The following is a 25,906-nucleotide window of genomic DNA, read 5'->3' as shown; positions in this document are numbered from 1 at the left end:
AGAGACACACAATGACAAGTGTTGATGGGGATGTGGAGAAACTGGAACTCTCAGACACTTCTGATAGAAATGTAAAATGGCACAGTGGCTTTGGAAAACAATCTGACAGTTTCCTAAAGGTATAAGTATGAATTCATGATCTGATCCAGCAATTCCACTCCTAGATATATATCCAAAATAAATGAAAACATATGTCCACATAAAAACTTATACATGAATGTTCACAGAGCATTTCTCACATCAGCCCCAAATTAGAAACAATTCAAATGCCCATCAACTGATAAATAAAAAAAATGTAGTATATCAGTATTATGGAATATTACTAAGTCATAAAAAGGAACCAGTACTGACATATACTATAACATAGAAAACCTTGAAAACATGAAGCTAAGTGAAAGAAGTTGGACACAAAGCCTATTCATTGAATGGTTCCATTTATATGAAATGTCCTGAATAGGCAAATCTATAGAGGTAGAAAATAGATTAGTGGTTGTCTAGGGCTAGGGGAAGAGGAGAATGGGAGTGGCTATTAATGGGGTGATGAAAATGACTATTTTGGGGTGATGAAAATGTTCAAAAATTGATTGTAGTGATGGTACAAAAAATACTGTAAACATGATAAAAACCACTGACTTTAAAAAAAAAATGAGAACACAAAGTCAAAATAAATAAATAAATAAATGAGGAAGAAGCATCCTTAGCAGTTTTACTGACCCTACCTCCTACTTCTCCACTAGTTGGGGGCTGGTGGGGCTCCCCTGTTCACTGTGCATCTTTTTTTTCCTTTTTAAAAAAAATGTTAACATGCATGTATATATTATTTAAAAAAATTTTTTTTCATACATGTATATAGGGTAATAATGTCTGTCTCATTCTATCATCTTTCCCATCCCGATAGCTTCACCCCTCCGCTCACTCCCCTCTGCATAATCTAAAGTTCCTTCATTCTTCTCTACCCACCCCCAACTATGGATCATCATCTGCTTATCAGAGAAAACATTCCACCTTTGGTTTTTTGGGATTGGCTTATCTCACTTAGCATGATATTCTCTAGTTTTTACCTGAAAATGCCATAATTTCATTCTTCTTTAAAGTTAAGTAATATTCCATTGTGTATATGTACCACATTTTCTTTATCCATTCATTTGTTGAAGGGCACCTAGGTTGGTTCCATAGTTTAGCTATTGTGAATTGAGCGGCTATATACATTGATGTGGCTGTGTCACTGTAGCATGCTGATTTTAAGTCCTTTGGGTATAAGTGGAGGAGTGGGACAGCTGGGTCAAATGGTAGTTCCAAGTTTTCTAAGGAATCTCCATATTGCTTTCCAAAGTGGTTGCACCAATCTGCAGTTTCACCAACAATGTATGAATGTATCTTTTCTCCTACAACCTCGCCAACACTTATTATTGCTTGTATTCTTGATAATTGTCATTCTGACAGGAGTGAGATGAAATCTTAGAGTAGTTTTGATTTGCATTTCTCTAATTGCAAGAGATAATGAACATTTTTTGATATGTTCGTTGATCAATTGTATTTTTTCTTCTGTGAATGAAATGTCTGTTTAGTTCCTTAGCCCACTTATTGATTGGGTTACTTGGTGTTAAGTTTTTTGAGTTCTTTATATATCCTGGAGATTGGTGCTCTATCTGATGTGCATGTGGTAAAGATTTTCTCCCATTCTGTAGGGTCTTGCTTCACGTTATTGATTGTTTCCTTTGCTGAGAATCTTTTTAGTTTGAATCCATCCCATTTATTGATGTTGTTCATGTATCTTCCCCTCTAGCAGTGCAGATCTGGGATATTGCCGTTTCCCCCCTGTAGGCTTATAGTGACCCTATTGGTTTCCAAAACCTTTTCTTTAAGGGGGAGATCAATATTAGCAGTGCCCAGTACAGACAATATGCAAACCTAAACCAAATAGCCCCTATGAGGACGTTAACAATATTGTCATAATAAACAGAATGAGTTCAATAATTATCTTCAATATAACAAATAGATTTGCATTAAGGTCTGCAGTTTCTAATGGAGGACAAAGAGGATGCAGAGGGATGTAGGATGTAGCTGTTAATGGGGTAGAAAAGAATATACAGAAGTTCTAGATCATAGAAAGAGTGAGAGTGTAATCAAAAGAAGTTAGTTGTTAGCATGCGAAAAGGTAGAAAGAGACTCTGAGGGAACAGGTAAATAAAAGGAAAAGAGAGAGAGAAAAGTAAAGAAATAAACACTTAAAATTTTTCGATAAGGAAAGGAAAAAAATCTAACCTATAACAGTAATATAGTATTCAAACCTCCCAGCCTTTAGTAGCCTGATGTATGAGAGGTACCTGACAATGAGCTTCAAGTCTCCAGCAGGCATCTCAGGATGAGATTTGCCCCACCTAAAGATGGAAGATACAGCTTCTGGGATTATGCAAATGGCCGCTCTGGCTTCCAAATGTGTTGGCAAATGGAGAGCTGCAGCACAGGGTGTAGGCGAGGTCAGCTGGAGGTCCTGGAGGTGGGGTATGGTCGGTCTGGTTGGGGGATCCTGGAGGTGGGGTGCAGTCAGTCAGTCTGAGGGCCCTGGAGGCAGGGAGTGGTCAGTTGGGCTGAGGGATCCTGGAGTCGAGGCTCAGTCAGTCCAGCCAGGGGTCCTATAAGTCCTGGCTGTTGTCTCAAAATGGCGGCAGCCACGTGTAACCAAACCTGCAAGTACTGTGACAGCGAACTTCCAGGCAACAGCAGGCAGATGGCGCACCACTGGCAGTCTGTGGTCAGTCTGCTGGCTGCTGTTGGACGATTGGGAGGTGAGCCTTGGACAGTGGGTGATGGGTAGTTGAAAGGCAGGCGATGGAAAGGCAAGAGGCAGGCAAATGGCGGATGGTAAGCACCAGACAGTGAGCACTCTGCACTCAAAAAGTAATTGATATGCTGGCAGACTGCAGGTGACTGCAGTAGTCAAATGGGGTAAACAGCAGAGGATCGGTAAGCAGCAAAAACTGCCTCACCAAGAAACAGATATCCTCCGCTTGAAACCCAAGTTACAGAGTGACAAGGAACACTGCCTCCCTCTAGTCCACCATCTTGGATCCTGTCCCATTTATTGATTCTTGATTTTACTTCTTGCACTTTAGAAGTCTTGTTGAGTAAGTCAGATCCTAAGCCCACATGGTAAAGATTTGGGCCTGCTTTTTCTTCTAGTAGGTGCAGTGTCTCTGTTCTAGTGCCTAAGTCTTTGATCCACTTTGAGTTGAGTTTTGTGCAGGGTATTCATTTTGTTACACATAGATTTCCAGCTTTCCCAGCACCATTTGTTGAATAGGCTACCTTTTCTCCAATGTATATTTTTGGCACTTTTATCTAGTATGAGATAACCATATTTATGTAGGTTTGTCTCTGCATCTTCTATTTTATACCATTGGTCTATGTGTCTATTTTGATGCCAATGCCATGCTGTTTTTGTTACTAGCTCTGCAGTATAGTATAAGGTCTGGTAGTGTGATACCTCCTGCTTCACTCTTCTTACTAAGGACTGCCTTGGCTATTCTGGGTCTCTTATTTTTCCAAATGAATTTCATGATTGCCTTTTCTCTTTCTATGAAGAATGTCCTTGGGATTTTAATAGGAATTGCATTGAATCTGTGTAACACTTTTGGTAGTATGGACATTTTGACAATATTAATTCTGCCTATCCAAGAGCATGGGAGATCTTTCCATCTTCTAAGGTCTTCTCAAATTTCTTTCTGTAGTGTTCTATAGTTTTCATTGTACAGGTCTTTCATCTGTTTTGTTAGATTGATTCCCAAGTATTTTATTTTTGTTCAGGCTACTGTGAATTGGGTAGTTTTCCTAATTTCTCTTGCAATGGATTCATCACTTATGTATAGAAATGCATTTGATTTATGGATATTGATTTTATATACTGCTACTTTGCTGAATTCATTTATGAGTTCTAAAAGTTTTCTGTTGGAATTTTTTGGATCAGCTAAATATAGAATCAAGTCTTCACAAATAGTGATATTTTGAGTTTTTCATTTCCTATTTGTATCCCGTTAATTTCTTTCTCCTGTCTGATTGCTCTGGATAGAGTTTCAAGGACAATGTTGAAGTGGTAAAGAGGGCATCCCTGTCTTGTTCCAGTTTTAGAGGGAATGCTTTCAATTTTTCTCCATTTAGATGATGTTGGCCATGAGCTTAGCAGAGATAGCTTTTACAATGTTGAGGCATATTCCTACTATTCCTAGTTTTTCTAGTGTTTTAAATATGAAGAAGTGCTGTATTTTGTCAAATGCTTTCTCTGTGTCATTAAGATAATCATGATTCTTGTCTTTAAGTCTATTGATGTGATGTATTATGTTTATTGATTTCTGTATATTGAACCAATTTTGCATTCTAGGGATGAACCCTACTTGATCATGGTGCACTGTCTTTTTAATATGCTTTTGTGTGTGATTTACCAGAATTTTACTGAAAATTTTTGCATCTGTGTTCATCAGGGATATTGATTTGAAGTTTTCTTTTCTTTTTTTTTTTTTTTTTTTTTTTTGATTCTTTTTTATTTATTTATTTATTTTTACGTTTACATAGGGTAATGATGTTTATTATATTTTTCCCCTCCCCCCCACCCCTCCCACCCCTCCCACCCAAGTTTTCTTTTCTTGATGTCTGGTTTTGGTATAAGGGTGACACTAGCCTCATAGAATGAGTTTGGAAGTATTCCCTCCCTTTCTATGTCATGGAATAATTTGAGGAGTATGAGTGTTAATAATTCTTTGAAGGTCTTGTAGAACTCAGCTGAGAATCCTTCTGGTCCTGGGTTTTTCTTAGTTTGTTGGCTTTTGATGGTATCTTCTATTTCATTACTTGAAATTAATCTGTTTAAATTGTGTATGTCCTCCTGCATCAGTTTGGGTAGATCATATGTCTCTAGAAATCTGTCAATATCTTCAAGTTTTATTTGAGTATAAATTTTCAAAATAGTTTCTAATTATCTTCCATATTTCAGTAGTATCCATGGTGATAGTTCCTTTTCATCATGAATTTTAGTAATTTGAGTTTTCTCTTTCTCTTTGTTAGTGTAGTTAAGGGTTTATCAATTTTATTTGCCTTTTCAAAGAACCAACTTTTTGTTTTGTCAATTATTTCAATTGTTTCAATTTCATTGATTATAGCTGATTTTAATTATTTCCTGTCTTCTACTGTTTTTGGTGTTGATTTGTTCTTCTTTTTCTAGGGCTTTGAGATGTACTATTAGGTCATTTATTTTTTGACTTTTTATTCTTTTAATGAATGAACTCAATGCAATGAACATTCCTCTTAGCACTGCCTCCATAGTGTCCCAGAGATTTTGATATGCTGTATTGGTGTTCTCATTTGCCTCTAAGTATTTTTTTATTTCCTCCTTGATTTCTTCTTTTATTCATTCATCATTCAACAGCATGCTATTTAGTCTCCATGTGTTGGGAGTAGCTTCTATTTTTTATTTTATTGTTGATTTCTAGTTTCATTCTATTATGATCTGATAGAATGCAGGTTAGGATTTCAATTTTTTTGCATTTGCTGAGAGTTGCTTTGTGGCATAACATATGGTCTATGTTAGAGAAGGATCCATGTGCTATTGAGAAGAAAGTGTATTCACTCATTGATAGATGGAATATTCTATATATGTCTGTTAAGTCTATATCATTGACTGTATCACTTAATTTAATAGTTTCTTTGTTTAGTTTTTGTTTGGAAGATCTATCAAGTGGTGAGAGAGGTGTGTTAAAGTCATCCAGTATTATTGTGTTGTGGTGTTTTGATTCTTGAAATTGAGAAGGATTTGTTTGATGTACGTATTGCTCTATTGTTTGAGGCATATATATTTACAATTGTTACGTCTCATTGTGTATGATTCCGTTAAGCAGTATGAAACATCCTTCTTTATCCCTTCTGACTATCTTTGGCTTGAAGTCCACTTTGGCTGATATGAGGATGGAAACCCCTGCTTGTTTATGCAGTCCATGTGAGTGATAAGATTTTTCCCAACCTTTCACCTTCAGTCTGTGAATGTCTTTTTCTATGAGATGAGTCTCTTGAAGACAGCATATTGTTGGGTCTTTTTTTTTTTTTTTAATCCAATCTGCCAGTCCTGTGTCTTTTGATTGATGAATTTAGGCCATTAACATTCAGGGTTATTATTGAGATATGATTTATATTCCCATGCATTTTGGTTTATTTCTGTTTTTAACTTGACTTAGTTTCTGCTTTCATTGGCTGTTTCTTTAGTTTAGTTCCTCCCTTTGCTGGTTTTCATTGCTTTTTTTTCTCATTTCCTCCTAATGGACTATTTTGCTGAGAATGTTTTATAGTGCAGGCTTTCTAGTTGTTAATTCCTTTAACTTTTGTTTATCATGGAATGTTTTTATTTCATTTTCAAATCTGAAGGTTAATTTTGCTGGATATAAAATTCTCAGGTAGCATCTATTTTCTTTCGAATTTGATATATGTTATTCCAGGACCTCCTGGCATTGAGGGTCTGGGTTGAGAAATCAGCTGAGATCTGAATTGGTTTCCCCCTTATGTAATTTGATTTTTTTTCTCTTGCAGCCTTTAAAATTCTATCTTTATTCTGTATGTCAGTCATTCTTATTATAATGTGTCTTGGTGTGGGCCTGCTGTAGTTTTGTACATTTGGGGTACTGTAAGCCTCTTATAGTTGATTTTCCATTTCATTCTTTAGATTTGGGAAGTTTTCTGATATTATGTCATTGAAAAGATTGTTCATTCCTTTGGTTTGTATCTCCATGCCTTTGTCTATTCTGATAAATCCTAAATTTGGTCTTTTCATGTTATCCCATATTCTTTGTAAGTTCTGTTCATGGTTTCTTACCATCTTCTCTGTGTGTCAACTTTATTTTCAAGAGTATATATTTTGTCTTCATTGTCTGAGGTTCTATCTTCCAAGTGGTCTAGTCTGTTGGTGATACTTTCCATTGAATTTTTAATTTGGTTCGTTGTTTCCTTCATTTTGAGGATTTCTGCTTGATTCCTTTTATCATCTCTGCCTCTTTATTGAAGTGATCTTTCACTTCCTGTATTTTCTCTCCAATACCATCCTTTATTTCGAAGATCAATCAACTATGTATTTTCTAAACTCCTTATCTGACATTTCTTCTACTGTGTTGTTGGAACATCTTGGTTTGTTTGAGGCACTTTTTCCCCTTGTTTTTTCGTGTCATTTGTATGTCTTCTCATCTAGCAGCATGGAGCTGAGGCAGTACAGATTCTACCCTGTAGTCTTATAGTTTCCTTGAAGGCTTACAGTACCTCACCTGTGGGTACTGTGACAATGGACTTCCAGGCAACAGTGGGCAGCAGGCGATCTGCTAGTGGTCTGAAGGCGGTCTGCAGCTAACAGAAGACAATTGGTGGGTGGACATCAGATGGTGGGTGATGGGTAGGTGAAAGGTCATCGACAGGTAGGCAAGAGGTAGGCAAATGGTAGATGATAGGCAGTGGTCAGTGAGAGATCTGCACTCAGAAGGCAGGTGATATGCTGGCAGATGGTGGGTGATCTCAGGTAAACTGAGTGGGGTAAACTGCAGGGGATTGGTGGGCCTTTTTCTGCCTTGCAGAGAAACAGTATTTCCTCTGCTTGAATCCTGAGTTACAGAGTGACAAGGAATGCAGTCTCCCTCTAGTCCACCATCTTGGATCTCTCACTGTGCATCTTGATTAGAACTCCTTAATGCACAAGGGCCAGAGTGGCTCATCTACGTGTGTCCACCTCAACTGTGGGTGAACATACTGTCTGAGTCACTTTAAATTCTGGTGTCTGGGACAATGCTTGGCACCTGGTAGATAATCGATATAAATGTGTGTTGAGTGAAGGTCTCTAGCATGCCCTTAACACTAACCATTTCTTCTATGCCATAACATCTAAAATAAAGCAGTATCAAGATCTGACCTTTGTTTTAAACTTCTTTTTCCATCAAATATTTTGATGAATGGCCAATTAGAGTTTTACCTGATTCCAGGGAGGCCTTTGTTTTCAAATTTTAAAAACAATTTCTCAGTAAAAATGACTGAGTACACAGGAAAAGACTAGAAACAAGTATACAAAAAAGTAGCACATTCAGCTCCTAAATAACAAATCCGTATTTCAAATAACTTTATGAAAATATTTCCTATTCTGTGAGAGAGAAGACTTTTGGAGGAAAGAAACCAATGTAAGCAGAAAACGGAACTCAAAGAAACTCTCTGACCTTCAACAACAATGCAATGGTGCTGAAGGTAAAACAGCTAACATTTATTGAGCACTTACTATGTCTTAGGCTGGGCACTATATTTTCTATATTTCTGTATTTTCTACTGACAACCTTATACGATAGATATTATTATCATCTCCATTTTACAAAGAGATTAACAAGGCCACATGGTTGGTAAACAGCTGTGTTGAACTTGAATTTTAACCCAGGGTGACTGATTCCATCTGTGCTCTTCCTGCTTCACTCCTGCTACAGCCTTTGTGGACTCCAATCCCTTGATTCCACTAAGGAAAATAATTTGTTTGATTCTGGGATTATACAGATAAGTGTAGGTTACAGAAACAAACTGAGAAAAACATGAATATATGAAGGTTTAAGCCAGAATATGTGTGAACAGAATGCGTGAATATCTCATACTTGAAACTGTTATTTTAAATGTTCTTTACACAACAGGGAAAAAATCTGAATAAACAATATGGTCAGGCAAAATGTGTAAAACTTTGACCTTCTCCCATTCTGGTAGGCTGGTTCTTTCTGACTGTTTAAGTCTTAGCCAAAAAGTTGTCTCCCTGACTTTCCTAGGTGTGGCCAGCCCATCTCACTGGCTTCTCATTGAGCTTAGTGTCTCCTTTTCCTTCCTAGTACTCAGCATTATTATTCACTTAAATGAATAAAATAGTTTATCTGCTTCTTTTTGTCTGACTCTCTCTTTAGACTATCCATCTACAAGGGCAATGACTGTGTCCACCTTGTTGACTTAGTATCTGTTGCACAAATAACTCTGGGCAAAACCTTTCTTTTGGAACAACCTGATGCACTGGTTACTGGCTGGATGACCACATGAGGCTAAAGTGACCTCAAGAAAGGAACAGTACCTTTCTCATCATGACCTGGTATCTGGTTCATGGGAACTTAACATATCTTGGCTGAACTTGTTCATTTGTGTGAACTGCTGCCAACATAGAAGGCAGTCCCTCTGGGTGAGACTCAAGGCTCTGTCGACTCAACTTGATCTAAAGGTGCTGGTGCAAGGGCCTGCTGAAGGAGCTTGCGGGAGCTGAGAGCTTGAGCAGCTGTAAAGTGAAAAACTAAGAAATCAAACAGAAAAATCAAGGCACCTTGTACCAACTGCTGATGAGGAATCAGGGACATGTACAGCACCTGCAAGCACCATGTGCAATGAGCTCAGGTGACCACAATGTGTGGTCCTGCTTAATAGCTGGGATGGTCTTGGGCTGTAATTGCTGGTGACCAGAACATAGTAATGGTACTGCCTCACAAATGTCCCTTTTTATTTAGCATTTCCTACTCTTATTGATGATACCACCTAAATCTGTCCTAAATTTCCTTGTACTGGACAGGCATTAGCAGGGTGCTCAGGAACTCTTACAGAGGTTCAGGGTGCACTTCCCACCCTGCCCAGCCCTGGCTTGGGTGGACCCTCCCAGCTCTCCCCAGGCTCCTTCAGGCATGTAGGCTGCTGCAAAACCTGGCTAACATCTTGCTCTAAGCTTCTTGGTCCTTTAGGGGAAAAGACTCATTCCTTTTTGCGTTTGTGTGTTTTTCCTCAAATTCTTCTCATTGCCAAAGCCTAAGAAGGGAAGTCATTCTTATCTGGACATCTCTAAATGTTCTCTCTCCTTTCCTGGGCAGTCATCAAAATCCGGTCTTTTGTCTTTAAAGTCAAAAAAACTTGTCAAGTAGATGTGTTTGTACTTCCCTGATTATGGTCTGTTTTTGCCTTTTCTATTTTTTTCCACACCCTTATTAACCACAGCTTGGATTTCCATGCTGTTTCCCAGTTCCATCAATTCTTTTCTGATTAGGTTTGAGGACCTCAGCTTGGTTGGCAGACCCCTGAAACAGCCTGTTCATAGGGACCTGCCAACACTCCGGTGCCAGACTTGAGGATATTTGTATGTAAGTGTTAAAACGTTAATCAATGATTTTGAAGTTTCTGTTGTATTATTTGAAACACAGCCACCTCCTGTTTCATGCACTATTACTGTTTATTGCTTTTACTAGAATTTTCTGCCCTTCTATTTTTTATCATCTTCTCAGTTCTAGTCATTGGCTTATAAAGAACAGGCTGGGAAGGCTGGGGGTGTAGCTCAGTGGTAGAGTCCTTGCCTAGCATGTGAGGCACTGGGTATGATCCTCGGCATCACATAAAAATAAATGAACAAAATAAAGGTATTGTGTCCATCTACAACAAAAAATATTAAAAAAAAAAAAAAAGAAGAAGAAGAAAGTGCTGGGATTGATAGAGACAAGGGCCTCAACATCAGGAAAAGACATTCTTAAATTTTCATTTGACAAGTTGTTGGTCCTGGGGAGAATAAATAAATATGTTTGAAAATTCAGATTAAGAGCTGTTTTTTTTTTCTCTAGAGTTATTTACATTTAAAAAAATATTTTTAGTTGTAGACGGACACAATTCTCTTGTTTAATTTTTTTATGAGGTGTGGAGAATTAAACCCAGTGCATCACATGTGCTAGGCAAGTGTTCTACCATTGAGACACAATCCCAATCCATAGAGTTATTTACATTTTTAAAAGAGAAAACTGTACTGTTCTCTTTGCTATAGTCAAGTCTATTGAAAGCTACATAAAACCTCATTCTTTTAGGAAATCACAGGAATAATTTTACGCAATGAAACCAGCACCTCAACCAGCAGCCACACGAGAATTATTCAGTGGTTAGACGGCGATGTCATGAGTGAAGCCAGAACCCACAGGTTTGTCCCAAGAAGCTGGGAACACACTGGTGTTCATGCCAAGTTCAGAAATAAATCCTAGCTTATGTTTAGTTTCTGCATGGAATAAACAATATTCTAGGAAGCAAACAGTCCACGAGCCAGAATAATAACAGATCAGGAATAAAAACAAGGATGTGCATGTGGATAAATGTGCTCTCTTTTCTCATTGCACAGAATAAAAAACCTGGATGCTGTCATCAGGGGCAAAGGAGGTTTCATTTAGAATGAACTAGCTCAGATTTCACCTAACCCCTTCAGGAAAACAATCCAGAAAATCTCAAGTTTTCAAAATTTCTTTTTTGTTGGCAAGAAAAGAATCAAGAAAAGTTGTGGGACTTTTAGGTGGCTATTATTTGATTAGAATAAAATTATTATAAATGTATCAGAACATTTTTATTCCTGCTTGATGGGAATTATTTATGCCAGACAGGAAAGGTACAGTTCAATAACTAAACTAAATCTTTTGTTCCTAAAGATTTTCTGCTAACTATAATTAAACTGGGGAGCATCTGAAGGGTAACATTTCTTTACAGAGCAGTATACTAATGACTGCTTCAAAATCCAGGATACAAATGGGTTCATTTACATAGTTCCTAAAAAGGAGATTTACATGATGGTTTCTCCCCCAAATGTTGAATGGCTGACTAGGCATTCTCACTGAGTGGAGCTGAGCATGCTCCAACAGGAGGCTGGAGGCAAGGAGCACAGTGTCCTGACCTCTGGGATCACTGCTCGAGTCTGCTGATGAGGAGGTTATACTGAGACGTACATATACTGGTGACAACCACCTCTAACTTGAGTGAGCTGGTCATGTTCTATATCAAACCTAACACCACAGAATATGAGTTATCACATAGAAGGGTCGAGTGTTTCTTCTTGTCACCAGTGACTGACCTAGAGAAGGGAAATGGTTGTAAAATGCCCACATTATTCTTTTGACCATACTGGCTCCTCTCCCCAGCACAGAATATAAAAGCCCCAGGTCTTATGAAGCAGTGAGAGAATTAACAAGGAAGCACAGAGCCATAGGTGAGGTGAGGCACGTGACTAAACCCTGGGCTCAGAGTCCCTGTCTGCTTTTACCACTAAGGTATCTGAACTTCTTATGGGGGTACATTCTCACTGGACATGAGGCTACCTGGTCCCCAGAGTTCTGGGACCTGGGTAATGTGTTTGAGAGTTGCCAATGATGATGGGAGGCCAGTTTGTTAGTTCAGGTTCTTCCTGCCTTCATGTGACTCCCAGCAAAGCAGCACCACACTCAACCTCCCTTTCACTATCTGCATGGCCCCAAGTGATTGACAACTCTGGGTTTAATGGAGTCAATGCTTTTTCGTGGGGATACTCAGCAGTCACCATATACTCACTCACCTCCTCCTGCGGCCAAGCCTCCTCCCCACCAAGCTCTTTGCCCAGTGTTTGCAGTCTTTCCCAGGCTAGGGGTGGGCTGGTTCCCACATGGCTTTGACCTTCAACTACTGCTGGAAGCAGTCGTTCCTCTGAGCCTGTTCTCCAAACTCAGTACCTTGTCAATAATTTTCACTGAGTCCACTCTGCAGGTGTCAAGCTTGATCACTCATCTGCCTGGCAGCTGGGAAAAATTCTCACGATGACTGTACAGCTGCTTTCCCGGAGGTGTGTAAAAGGCTAAGAAAACTATTAAAGATCTTCCCTGTCCATGTGCTGCTGTGACCTTCACACATCATTGATGGTACATCCAAAGAAGCCTGACTTCTCAGTGGGTTCAGCTCACTCACAAGAACTCAGTCACTCACTTATCTCAAGGCCATCACTCCCTCCCTTTCGGGATATGGTCAGTCTTTGCGGGGGTTGCGGGGTTTGAAGTGTCCTTCAGGGGATTACAAGGTCACACGGGTTGTTAGAATGAAGCTTTCTTTGTTCTAACTTGTACTTAAGGAGCCCCACTGGGAATCAGACTGGAGTCTCACCTGTGGAGAGGATGTTCTGCCTGGGACTTCCCAGTCAGGACCCTGAAAAGCTGCCCTGGGACTTGCCAGGCACATGATCAGGTGTTGGTGCTTCCCCTGATCCGATGATGTATTTTCTTCTCTTTCTCTCTTGCCTATCACTTCTGCTTTTGCTCTTGTTTCCATATTATTACTAAAATAAATTCTATCTTGTATAAAGAGAGAGTCTTATTGTCTGTCAAACCTGACCTGCCAAATTCAGCAGTTGCACACATGCATAATGCTTTAACACTACAGTGTGATGGTGAGTGGGAGTTCCCTTGGTTCTCACTGCTCACGACTGTGTTCAGTTTTAAAGTAGATAATAAATTCTAAACAACTAGCATGGGGTAGACAGGTATAGCAAAAGCTTAATACACAGAAGCTGTTATATTATCACTAATGCACACTTCAGCTGTAAGCTGAAGTAAGAGGGGCCTACTTGATGAGAAAGATGTCACTAGGCTTGTTGAGGGTGAGTTCATCAAATGCACAAAGGAAAATAGAAAAGGCAGTGAAGGATGGTACATCAACTGTCCCCCTTTCTCTTTCATAGCAAAACACCTACAGGAGAGGCAGAGATCTCCCAATGAAGAGAATGGGAATGTTTTAAATGTCTGTGGGCTCACAACTGGCATGTACTCCATTGCCCAATGCTGCATCACTTCCTGGAGAAGATGGGACTGTGATTTAAAGCTGGACAAAAGGACATCGGTATAAGCATATTTGAGAACACAGCAAGCACTATTTGCAATAGTTTAAGCTGAAAACAGTTTTAAGTTGCTTCATATTCTTGGGGTTAATGTGTTAAAAATGTCAGCTGAGTGACTAACCACCAATTGTGCCCCAACACCATGTGACCACCCAAGCTTGGGATCCCCAGCTGCCAGCTGTAGTGCTGTCGCTTGTGGCTTGAGGTCCTTCCTTACCAATTGCTGTGTCTATCAGAGCAGCAGGGACCAGCTGGCTAGCTTGAACCATATGTGCTATTTCTGTGCATAGGATGTGAGTAAGTACACGCCATGGTAAATCAGACCAGGATATGAGTCAGATCATATTATAAAGGGTTGAAAAGAACCGACCTTCAAAGCACACAGAGCATCATGCCGGGCTTCGACACAATTGGAAAGGAGCCACCGTTTGAAAGACGCTTATAATTACTAAGGGAAGAAGAAACGCTGAAGACTGTGAAAGGTTAAGATTGGGCAAAGGCCTACAAGTGAAAAGAAATGGATAAGGTAGAAGCCATACTTTAAGGGTCTTAAAATTTTGCAATAAAAAGAAAAGGTTTACCAGGACCACATACTTCTCTAGCATACTTTGGTCAGACATGTAGAGGTAGTGAAGTAGGGGCAGCACAGAAGAGCTGTAGGACATTGGACTTGCCTTATTTTTCTTTTCAAAGAAAACATTTTCTCTGCAAGGCAATCTTTCTTGGGCCAAATTAATGGTCCCAAACAAGCTCTTAAAAAAAAAAGAAAGAATCTAATGGCAATGAGGTGTAAAGATACACCCCAAAAGATGGATGTCTATAATGCTCTAAGAGTAAAAACCTGTTAACAATCACAATATACCCTGATCAGTTAAATAAACTATGGTATATCCCTTTCTTGGAGTCCAAGCAGCTGTTAAAAGAAGTGAACATAATTTGAATATTCTGGTATAAAATGATGTCTGAGATAGATTATCATGTCAAAATATCAAGTTGTAGAAAATATGTGTGGTAATCACATTTCTGTTAGAAATGATGTTTGGATATGCACAGGAGGAAATTCTCTAAGGAGTCAGAGAAACACACTTATAATTGTTATTAGTGACAGAGTTTCTTTACACGCTTACTCACTGAATAATTTACAACAGCTATTTTATAATACAAAATAAAACCACAAAAGACACTTATGAGAAAAGAATAGTATAAATCTGTTTTTTTTTTCTCTAGTTGTAAGATTCCAAGAGGCCATGGGGTGACCTAAGGGTACTGCCAGCATCCCTGGCTGAATCAGTGTGCAGTAGGACAAACCCTGGGAAGGTTCCAGTTCAGGGCAGCCTGCACTCTCTGCAGGTCCAAGGTGTCAACAGGGAGGCAGCAGAGTCAGCACTGCTGAAATGCCATAAGAAAAGGGTTTACTGGCCTCAGCAGTCCTTTACTTACCCCCGTCCCTGTCACAGTACCCTTGCAGGGCCTGCATAACTACACTTCTGCTTGGGGGCTGTGGGGAGCTCAGAGCCTAGCTGTACTTGTGGCTCTGAGCCCATATTACCACTGCTCAGCCTTGGCACTCAAGCACTTCTCAACATGGTTATACTGGCCTGCTGTTCAAGAGGCTGTGAAGAGGTATTAGCAAGGTGTGACATCAGCAATTCATCTGCACATTCCTTCCCTCCCAGCAGAGCCTTGCAGTTTCTTCCAGGGCCTGGGTGACAGGAGGTATTTGACCTTCCTCTGTCACAGCAGGAATCCATCCTAATGCCCTCCCAGTCAGGCATTTCCTCTCTGTAAGTCAATGTCCTCTGGTCTTCCTGATAGCCTCTTTCTCCAGGAGGGAGGGGAAGCAGCAGGCCCATCTATAGAAACCACAATGCCCAGGTCTGCAAACAATTGCTGCCTCAGCCTTGTCTGCTCAAGGCTGAAGTCCATGCCATTGTTCATTTTTGTTCTTCCTAGGATCTCCTCTGAATGCTTTACAGGCTGTTTCTCACCTTCTACTTACTTCTCTAACAACTTGATCAATGTCTGTCTTCTTTACTAGAACATGAGTCCCTTGAGGGAAGACCTTGCACCTGCTTTTGCTATGTCCCCAGTGCACAGCACAGCATCCGCTACCAGATGGATGTCCAGTAAAGACTTGCTCAGCAGAAGGATGCTGCAAGGGCTGCTGGGGAATCCATGCCAGTGGGAGCAGGGAGGAGCTTAGGAGGCTTCTCTCCCGTCTCATGTCCAGCTTGCCTCCTCTGATTTTTGTAAGGTGTCCAAGTGAATAGTTAGCAAGGGATATTCCCCCTTTCAAATATTGGAGACTTGTCAGAGCTGTTTACTAATAGATGAGAAAGTTTAAAGGAATGAAAAGACTCTGGAAAGACTCCAGAAAGTTTGTCAGTTGAAATAAGCCTGTGATGCTGACTCCCTGGTTGTTTCTTGGGGGTCCTTCAACTGCCCAGGGATGTTGTGGGGTGTCCTGGATAGTGGGTGTGCTGAAGGATGAGAAGAATATGACAGGGGCAGAAATCCTCTGCCCACATCAGAGAGGATCTCAGACAGCCCTGGAGGAGGGCCGAGGGGACGAGATGAGGCACTGACCTCGGCTGATGCGCTGTTTCTCCCCAGATAGGATGCCGGGGCTGTCGATGATGCTGATACTCTTCAGGACCTGATTGGGCAGCTGGGAGCACATGAACCTGGAAGAGTCGGACAAAAAAGGTGGGGTCAGAGCTGGGCCTCATGAGGGGCTCTAACTATGGGTGCCTTGAGCTCTCTGGGCCCACTAATGTCTGTAAAGTGGGGGTGTGGAGGAGGTTGGTAGACACTAAAGATGCCTGTGAAGTTGCCTGTACAGCAAAGGCTTAGAGAAAATGATGGTAACCCTAATGGTGCCACACAACAGATGCCAGTCCACAGGACAGGTGTGGGAGGTAGGCTGGCTACCTGCCACTTGATCTCTTACTATTAACTTTCATTTGATCCTCATATTAACTTCTGAGGAAAAAAATTACCATCACTGTGGGGTAACTAGCTCAGAGTCACTCAGCTAGATCTAAATCCAGGTCAACCTCACTTAAGTTCATGAGCCTCTCTTCCCTTCTTCCCTGCTATTCCTGCCCAAGCATCCCTTCTCCTGTAGAGAATTCCATGCCTCCTTCAGGGTACACTGCCCCAGTTGGCTGCAGTACCCCAAACTCCCTGTGCTGTCTTGCCCATTCCCCAGGGTGAGGGTTGGAGGTACTAGGGCCTGTTGCCTTGTCTGGTGCCACAAAATTCAGCATCCGGTCCAGTGTCTCTCTGGTTTCAGGCCCAGGGAAAGGCAAACACCTATGTGCAATACCCCCAATCCTCCAGGTTCTTAGGAGTCCAAGGAGTACCCTGGCAGCAGATGACTGGGCTGGGTCGGGGTCCTTGGATGAGCTTCTCTAAGACTCTTTCCTATCTCTCACTTGCCTGATGCCATCTCCTTCTTCTGACCTTGGTCCTTCCTGCTCTGGTTCTAGTCAGCTGCATTGGCATTGGACTCATAGAAACAGATTGGAGTAGGAGGAAAATTCTAGCCTTGGGGTCAGCAGACCTGGACTCAGATTCTGGTTAGTCTTTGCCAATGATTTGCATGGGCCCTGAACAAGGACCTCCCTCTGGGCCTCAGTTTCCTCATATGTGCTGGAGACATCTGGACCAGAAACTGGCGATGTCCTTTGTAGTTTTACCACTGTAAACTCTAGGAGTAACAGCAGGAAGCGCTTTGTTACTTACATCCCAGGCGAAAGAGCCTGGTCTGGATCTTTGTTAGGCTCTGTGTATGTTTTAGGGAGGAAACTGGAGTGCCTCTCCTTTTCCTGTTTTATAAGTCGCCAACTTCTTTCTCTGTGTGGGCAGAAAGCTTGAAAACACTTGATAAGAGCTCAATTCTTCCATTCAGTGGAAGTGGTCAGGATTACTCAGAAAGTAAGTATGCTGGGAATGTGGGACAGGGAGGCTGCCCAGCCTCCACAGTGCCTCTGAACAGACTGGCTCCCCAGGCAGGGGAGAGCAGCCCAAGCCCGGGGTGCTATTATGACATTTTGACACTTTAAGGTGCTCAGGACAAGTTTTTCACACTTTCTTCCCTATCCTTCCAAATCGGCCCAGGAAGATGGAGGAAAGGAGGATCCTTTCTCTGGTGGAAAACTTGCAGCACAAAGCAGGAAGACAACTTGAGACATGTGCTACTGCATGGCTGGCTGGAGACTTGAGACCTAACCTTTCTTCCTTTCTTTTTTGCAGTACTGGAGTTGAACCCAGGGCCTCACACATGCTAGGAAAGCACTCTATCACTGAGCTACATCCCCAGTCTGCTACTTAGCATTTTTGATGTCAGGTGAGTAGAACACCATCCATTAAGTTAAAACCACGTACTGTTAAAAATAGTCAAGTAAATTTAAAATAAGTCCCTCATTTTTGCTTTTCTCCTCCCCACCCCTGTACTCTGAACTCCACTGCCCAATTCCAGGAGAGATTTGTGAGTAAAGCATACAGGAATCACCAAGCACTGCTTGTAAGTTCACAGAGCAAAACACCACCAACTCCCCAGTTGCCTAGAACTGGGAGAGGAACTGAGTTCTAAGCACATCTGGGGCAGCCTCTATTTCTTGTCATTTCCTTCTTTCTATCAGGCAGTCTGAGACATCTGGCGATGCTAAACACATTGCACCTACATGAAACTATTTGACACAAACTATTCCTGTGGGGAGGCTGAGCTTTCTCCCAAACCACAAGCTCATACTCAGTATCAATTTTTCCAAAACATAAACCCTTAGATTCTGGCGTGTGGGTGACAGAGGGATTCAAAATTTATACACTGTTCACTCCCTGTGTATAAAGCAACAGTATTTCAACAGCTCCAAGACCTCCTGATGCAATAGCAGAGGCCAAATGTGTGAGCCAGAAAGCAAAAGGCAGTGCAGTGAGCTGATGTCACCACACAACACATAAGGGAGCCAGGCGAGGGGCCTAGGACAACTGCCAAGGGGAGGAGAAGAAGGAGAGTGAGTGCCTAGGGGCATATGAGAGGGGCCAGCTGAAATTGTGTGTGCAAAGCTGGACCCCATTTCATGAAAGACCATGGGTGCTGGTGGGCAGGAGAACACAGAGCACAAGTGAGCACTCATTCCCAGGATAGGGGCTGTGCTGTAAGGCTAGAACTACAGAGTGCTTTACCACTGAGTCACATCCCCAGCCCACAGATGTATTCTCAAAAACCATTTAGCCAGGTGTGGTGGTGTTGAATGCTTAGAATCCCAGAGACCTGGGAAGCCTAGGTAGGAGGATCACAAGTTTGAGGCCAGCCTGGACAACTTAGTGAGATCTTAAAATAGAAAATATTTAAAACGGCTGGGAATTAGCTCAGTGGCAGAATGCTAGCCCAGCATGTGCAAAGCCCTGGGTTAGATCCCCAGTACCACAAAAGAAAAAGCAAATAAATACATTTTATTGTAATCAGGAAACGCCTAATCCTGCTCTATCAATCATGTCTTACTTTCTGCACTGAGAGAGGAAGGTAGGAAGCAAGTTCACTTATTGTCTCCATCATAGTTGGCACAGGCAAGGCCTGTGCATTTCTGCTGAAATGTTTCCAAACACAGATTTGCTGTTCCAAGATGGATTTCCTACTCCTTCCTGGAGTGATTAACACAAAGTGCATCTGTGCCTGGCCTTCTCCATGTCACATGAAATATGTGGACATGTGCTGGTTAGAACTAGAGTTGACCTGATGAGCTTTGTTTTCCAAAGTCAAATAAGGGCCAGAGTGAAGATTCTTCACTGGGTCCCCACTTCATGTCACCTCCAAATCTAGGGAAGGTCAGGGAAGAAAAAAGGAGTGGTAGACATTGTAATGGCACAGGCTGTAAGGTTTTAAGCATGTTGCTAGGAGTGCTGCCACAGAGTAAAGTGAGAAGGAGAGAGGATTTGATTACTTAAAATTGCTTCTTGGACTGGGGCTGTAGCTCAGTGGTAGAGCACTTGCCTAGCAAGTGTGAGGCACTGGGTATGATCCTTAGCACCACATAGAAATAGACAAATAAAATAAAGGTATTCTGTCCATCTACAACTATGAAAAAAAAAATTTAAAAACTGCTTCTTAATGCTAAAATTCTAAGTCAATGATCAATTTTTTTTCATGGATGAGATTTTATCAATACAAAATAATTTTATTAGATATTAGAATAATCAAATTTGTACCAAATTAGCCCTGATGAGACTCAAACTTTAAAATTTTTTTTTTTTTTTTTTTTTTTTTTATGAGAATCAAACTTTTAAAAATTTAGTTCAGCTGAGGGAAGAGACAACTTTGGAGAAAGAGAAAATGACTTTAGAAGAGATATAACATAATGGGGCCTCTCCAGCTACAGGTCAGAGAGACTGGAAAGGAGATCCAATGATCAATTTTTAAAGAACTCAACTTGTAAAAGAACCTTAATACTGACTGATTTTTCAATGAAACATTAATATCTGTGGTAGTTTTAATAATAATAAACTAGCAGCAGCATTTATTGACCTCTTACTATGTGTCAGGTCTGTGCTAAGCACTTCCTGTATACATGAACTCAATCCTTCCACAATCCATGGGGCCTATGGTCTGGAAGCTGTCATATTATAAAGGAGGGGACTGGGGCCCAGAGGGGCCACATGCTATAACTTGCCAAGTCCCATGGCTGATAAAAGATGGAACTGGAATATTGTTAGCCTGGTCATTGTGCCTGTGGAGTCTAGGGTCTTAGCTATCTGGCTCCTACTATCAGTGCATGCTTTTGAACTACAATTGTGTCCCTTTAGCACATACAGGGAAACATCTTGAAACATGAGTGACATGCCACAGTACTGGAACTCTTCTCCCAGGGGTTGCCTTGTGCGACTTGCTCTCTACCTGGTTGTATGGAGGATTGGGGCAGCGAACAGAAGGCAGATGTGTGCTCTGACCAATCTTCCTTGTGTAGGTCTCTAAACCTCTTTAAGCAACTCTTACCAGGTTAGTTATTAGGCTGAAATAAATTTAAGCTTACAATGGAGAGAGCATAGAGGTGTTTCATAGTATTTCCTTTGACCCCAGCCCACCTTATCCACATGTGTAAAATCAGAGAGATTACACCTGCATCCTAAGTAGGAGAGTAAATAGGACACAGGCTACAAAAACGACTTTGACAATTAAACCCTAAAAATCATTACATGGTCCTGCCACAATGGCTGATCTAACCTTCCAGTGCCCAGGAAGAACTAAAGTTCACATCTAGACTATATAAAAGCTCCTGGTTGCTCTTTGACTAAATCTTATGAAATTACCACTTTTATAGGTAAAAGACAGTTGAAGACTGGTGATTTCACATGGTTCAACCTAAACAGGTACTTTTATAAATCCTCTTCTGACTGCCAGTGATGGAAGCTGGGTGTAATGCACCAGTCTGGAGGATCTGTCTGAGCCCAGGGAGTACAGCTGGTTTTCTGGAATGCTGGGACCAGTATAGGCAGCTGCCAAACAGAACAATGACCTGGAAGCCACCTCAAGTCCCGAGGTTAAAAATTAATAGGAAAAGTTTTGGCAAGTTTATTATGGTTATTATGATAAGTGATAAAAACAAAAACAAAACAAAAAATAATTATCCTCTCAGATTTAAATAAAACAATTTTTTTTTTTTTTTGCTGGTGTGTCAAGAGAGATTATTGGCAAAAGTCTGTTTTCCTTAATTTCTGCAGCTACATTAGGTGGAGGAGTCAGCATGTGTCTTCCCTGATGCTGTGGATTTATGGCAAGTCATTTAAAAAAAATTTCCCAATGGGCCAGGCACAGTGGCACGCTTGGAATTCCAATGGCTTGAAAGGATCAAGAGTTCAAAGCCCGCCTTAGCAACTTAGAGAGTCCCTAAGCAATTCAGTGAGACCCTGTCTCTAAATAAAATATAAAAAAGGGCTGGGGATGTAGCTCAGTGGTTAAACACCTCTGGGTTTAATCCCCAGCACCAAAAGAAAAAAAAAAAAAAAAAAGAAAAAAAAAAAAAAAAAAAACTCAATGGAAAAGAAGTGATTACAAATTGACTATATAATATTTAAAACTCAAAAAAGTTAAGATTGAATAAACCCTCATTTAATTACATAGAGGTAACAAGTAAGGCACAAGTCTAAAACCCAACTGTGTATTCTCTAATGGGCAAATCATCATACAAACCTAAGAGAGTGGTTTTCATCATCACCATGAACCATCATCAGGTCTGCCTAAAATGACAATGTACTGGAGGGATGGTTCAGACTCCTATTCAAAAGGAAGTTTCAAAACTTTAAATCCTAGGGCAAGTGATTAAAGTTATTTTTAAAAAATAGAATTTCTTTTATGAAAGACTTCAATTAAAATATATACTAGATCTTAAGACTAAACACAAATGTCTGTTAACTACTGGACTAAAAAAAATACCAATAATTTTTTAGAAAAGTAGACTGTGGGAAAAACAACATCCAATTTAGAAGCAGACTGCAGGGAGAAAATGTCAGGTCCTCATCCCTGATGCTTTTGGAACTCACTGAAATGCACTGGTGGTGCCAGGACCTGTGTGCTCAGCATGCTGCTGGCTCTGTCCATTCTTCCTGGGAGCTTAATTACCTCCTGAAACACTGCAGAATGTCAATAACCCCATTCCCAGGGTGCCACTCCAAAAAGGGTGGCCTGTGGGACTCCTCTCTCAAGGAAAGCACCATGGTGGAGCTTCAGAACTCCTTTTGTTGTAGACTCAACTCCTCCTTTTATTGTTCAAGTATGAACAATTCTATAATTTGCACCTGCCTTTTCAGGAATTCATCTTCATTTCTCAGAAACACACCACAGTCCCCTGCTAGCCTCTTCAAAATCAGCTTGGGAGATTGAGATTCAGGCTCCATTGGACTTGCTTAATGCTGGGTGGTGATTTTCTCCTCCAGGTATCACCTGGTTCTACCTTGTGAAGTACTTAACTCTTAAAGATGCCCCACAGGCAGATGCCCAAGTCAACAACTCTGTAATGAGAGGGACAGAAACTGGTGGAGAAAGTCCTTCACAAAAACAAAATGTTCTTCCCTAGTAAGTATTATATTTTGACCTAGTTCCCAAAAGAGAATGCTGTGTAAAAAGAGGTTCCCACCTTCAGAACTAACCCTGCTGCTGTTCCCAGGAGGATGCTACAGTCACGTAAGTCAGATGGAGAGTGCCCTATGCCAATTGATGCTCTTTCTTAAATAAGCGCTTTGTGAATCAACCCTGTCATGCAGATACTGCTTGATCAGGCTGTCTGTTCTGAAGTGTGCTATGAATTTCCATGAGGTACCTCCCTTATGCATAAGCCTTACACAGGCCTGGCCACTGGGATGACTAGAAGGATGGACACTCCTCTTTGTCAGTGCTTAGCTAGGCACAGGGTGGTAAACAGGAAGGAAAGGGAAACCTGAATTGAAGTTCTGCTTCTGCCTCTTTTTGACAGCCTCTTCTTGAATAAGACACTTTGCTTCTAGTTCTCTTCCTTGTAAATTGAACATCGTGTTATCTATCAACCCCTCAAGCATAATGTAGATGAAATTATGTAAACTATACTGTGGGGCACAATCAGTATCATCTCCACCTTCTTTGCTAGAGGGCTATCTTGAGGACAGCCCTGAGGTTAACCAAATGCCATACCTATTGGGCAGCTCAGTATTATCTCTGGAGGGACTCTGGCCAGAAGGCCTGGGGTCCAATCCCAACACTGCTACTTATTGGCTGAGTGACCCAGTGGAAGTTAAATTAACCTCTCTATACCTCAATTCTTCTTCTCTTTCTCGGGCATAATGGTAGAAACAATGTCACAAAATTTTAAAGAGAATTTAAAGCCAATACACCTCAGCTTTCTGGGCTTAATATACAAGTAAAGTATGGAACAGTACCTTACACATGGTAAATGTCATAGAATTATTTCCTCTTATTTCCTACTATTTTGCATATTATTCTGAACTCAATCATTAGTTGATTATATAATACGTGAATTATTTCCAGCAAATTTTAATTCTGAGATAACATTGTCATTCAAAATTCTTCCTGAATACTTCTCTTCCATACTTATCTGCTGTGCATTTGGGATTTGAAAAACAAACTTTTTATTAGAAAGTAAATCATTTGCCAAAGTCAATCAGGCCAATAACCATTCTTCCTGCTTTTGCCTTTGTGAATACATAAAATGAGATTTTTTAAAAAGTAGCAGCTCATTTCTTTTTTAAACCTTTGTCAGGCAAAAAAAGCATAAGACAAAGGGTCATGGTAATGAAACCTTAGTATTCCAAAGCACCTTTCAGGGGGATGGACCCTGTGCCTTGTACTTTCCGGAGCCTCCAGAACCTCCCAGGGCCAGTCCTGGAACAGAAGTCTGGGCTGTTACCTGCCCTCTGTCCAGGGCTCCTGGAGATTCCCTGATGGGGTGCTTCCTGTACTACTTCCCCTCAACGCTGGTGCACACATCCCAGGAGATTCAGGGAGTTTACACTCTGAGGTTCTCCCGCCCTGGGCTCAGCCTCTGCTCCTCCCACAAGAAGAAGCTGCCCACCACAGCTGCTCTGGAATTAAAGGGTAAGCTCCTCCTGGAGAAGAGAATCCTGAGTGGCAGGGGGAATGTCATCTGGACAGTGTTCTGCAAGTCAATGTTAGTAACAAGATGGAACTTCTCCATGACTCCATCCACGTCATCGTATGCTTCTGTTCATCCCACTGCCAAGTCCCTTTGCTGCTGCTTGGAAGTTTTCTTTGATTTGCAACAGAGAACTCAGATGCCTAGAGTGCAATTTTACACAGAAGGCACCTGTGGAGGCTGCCGCGACTACGCTCAGCAGAGCTAGTACACAGTGTTGGGCACATGCAGTCCCACTCCCCTGTGAATGGTGCCCCCTGGAGTTGTGCAATGAGGCACCTCAGACTTTGGGAGGGCAGCAGTTCAGTAGGGAGGATCCAATTCTATTTTTAGAAACATCCAGAAAGGAGAAGTACAGCTCAAGCTGCTGTCTGTCAGTCTGTCAGAGTCAATACTACTTCCTCTCCCCAAACAGGCTAGAACTATTCCTCCAGCTTTCCCCTTCAGAATACTGACATGCTGCCCCAATCTCTAAAGCTATACATACAAATGAGGGAAATGGAGAGGCAGGTGGGGGCAGATAAGGAAGAAGAAAGGGGGTTTAAAAAAGAAAGTATGGACACTTTAATAATATCAATTCTTTTCATCCATGAACATGATTTCTTGGATAGGACCCCAAAGCTTCTGTGTAGTCAAGGAAATAATTAACAAAGTGAAGAGACAACCTACAGAATGTGAGAAAATATTTGTTAGCTATTCATCTGACAGAGGTTCAATATCCAGAATATACAAAGAACTCAAAAAACTTAACGGCTGGGCGTGGTAATGCACGCCTATAATCCCAGCAACTCAGGAGGCCGAGGCAGGAGGATCTCAAGTTTAAAGTCAGCCTTAACAAGGCCCTAAGCAACTTAGTTAGACCCTGTCTCAAAATTAAAAATAAAAAGGACTCTGGATGTGGCTTAATCCCTAGTACCCTGGGTTCAATCCCTAGCACCAAAACAAAACAAAACAAAACCTACAAGTACAAAAAAAACAAAACCCCATACCCAAACTTAACAACAAAAAACAAGTAATCCAATTAAAAATGGGCAAATGGGCTGGAGGTGGAGCTTGCCTAGCATGTGTGAGGCCCTGGGTTCAATCCTCAGCACCACATGAAAAATAAATAAATTGGATAAAGGTATTGTGAAAAAAAATTCTTTAAAAAAATGGGCAAATGATCTGAACAGACATTGATCAAAAGAAGAAATACAAATGGCCAATAACTGTATGAAAATAATGCTCAATGTTATTAGCCAATACAGAAATAAGAATCGAAACTATGAGAATCCATCTCACTTCAGTTAGGTAACTATTACCCAAAACAAAGAACAAACAAACAAACAACAATAATCACCAAATGCTGGCAAGGATGTGGGAGAAAAAGGAACTGCTATACAATGCTGGTGGGAAGGTAAACTGGTAAAGCCACTATGGAATACCATATGGAGGTTTCTAAAAAAAAAAACTAAAAGTAGATCTACCATATGATCCAGCTACATCACTCCTGGGTATAGATTCAAAGGAAATGAAGTTGGCATAAAAAGAGATCTTGCATGCCATGCTTATTGCAGCACTCTTCATAATAGCTAGTATATGAACTCAGTTCAGC

At 41.0% G+C, this 25,906-nt stretch overlaps 1 protein-coding gene across 1 annotated transcript in view; it reads right to left on the bottom strand.

Annotated features, from left to right (window-relative positions):
* Ehd4 (EH domain containing 4) overlaps positions 1 to 25,906 on the bottom strand; it is an 88,693-nt gene that overhangs the window by 38,920 nt on the left and 23,867 nt on the right. The window contains exon 3 of the mRNA XM_047540446.1: positions 16,256 to 16,353. Within this exon, the coding sequence (XP_047396402.1) occupies positions 16,256 to 16,353 (98 nt within the window). The remainder of the gene's footprint in view (positions 1 to 16,255; positions 16,354 to 25,906) is intronic.

This window comes from Sciurus carolinensis, chromosome 2 (assembly GCF_902686445.1).
Source record: "Sciurus carolinensis chromosome 2, mSciCar1.2, whole genome shotgun sequence".
NCBI classification, from domain to species: domain Eukaryota; kingdom Metazoa; phylum Chordata; class Mammalia; order Rodentia; family Sciuridae; genus Sciurus; species Sciurus carolinensis.
This window is presented reverse-complemented; position numbering and strand designations above follow the sequence as displayed.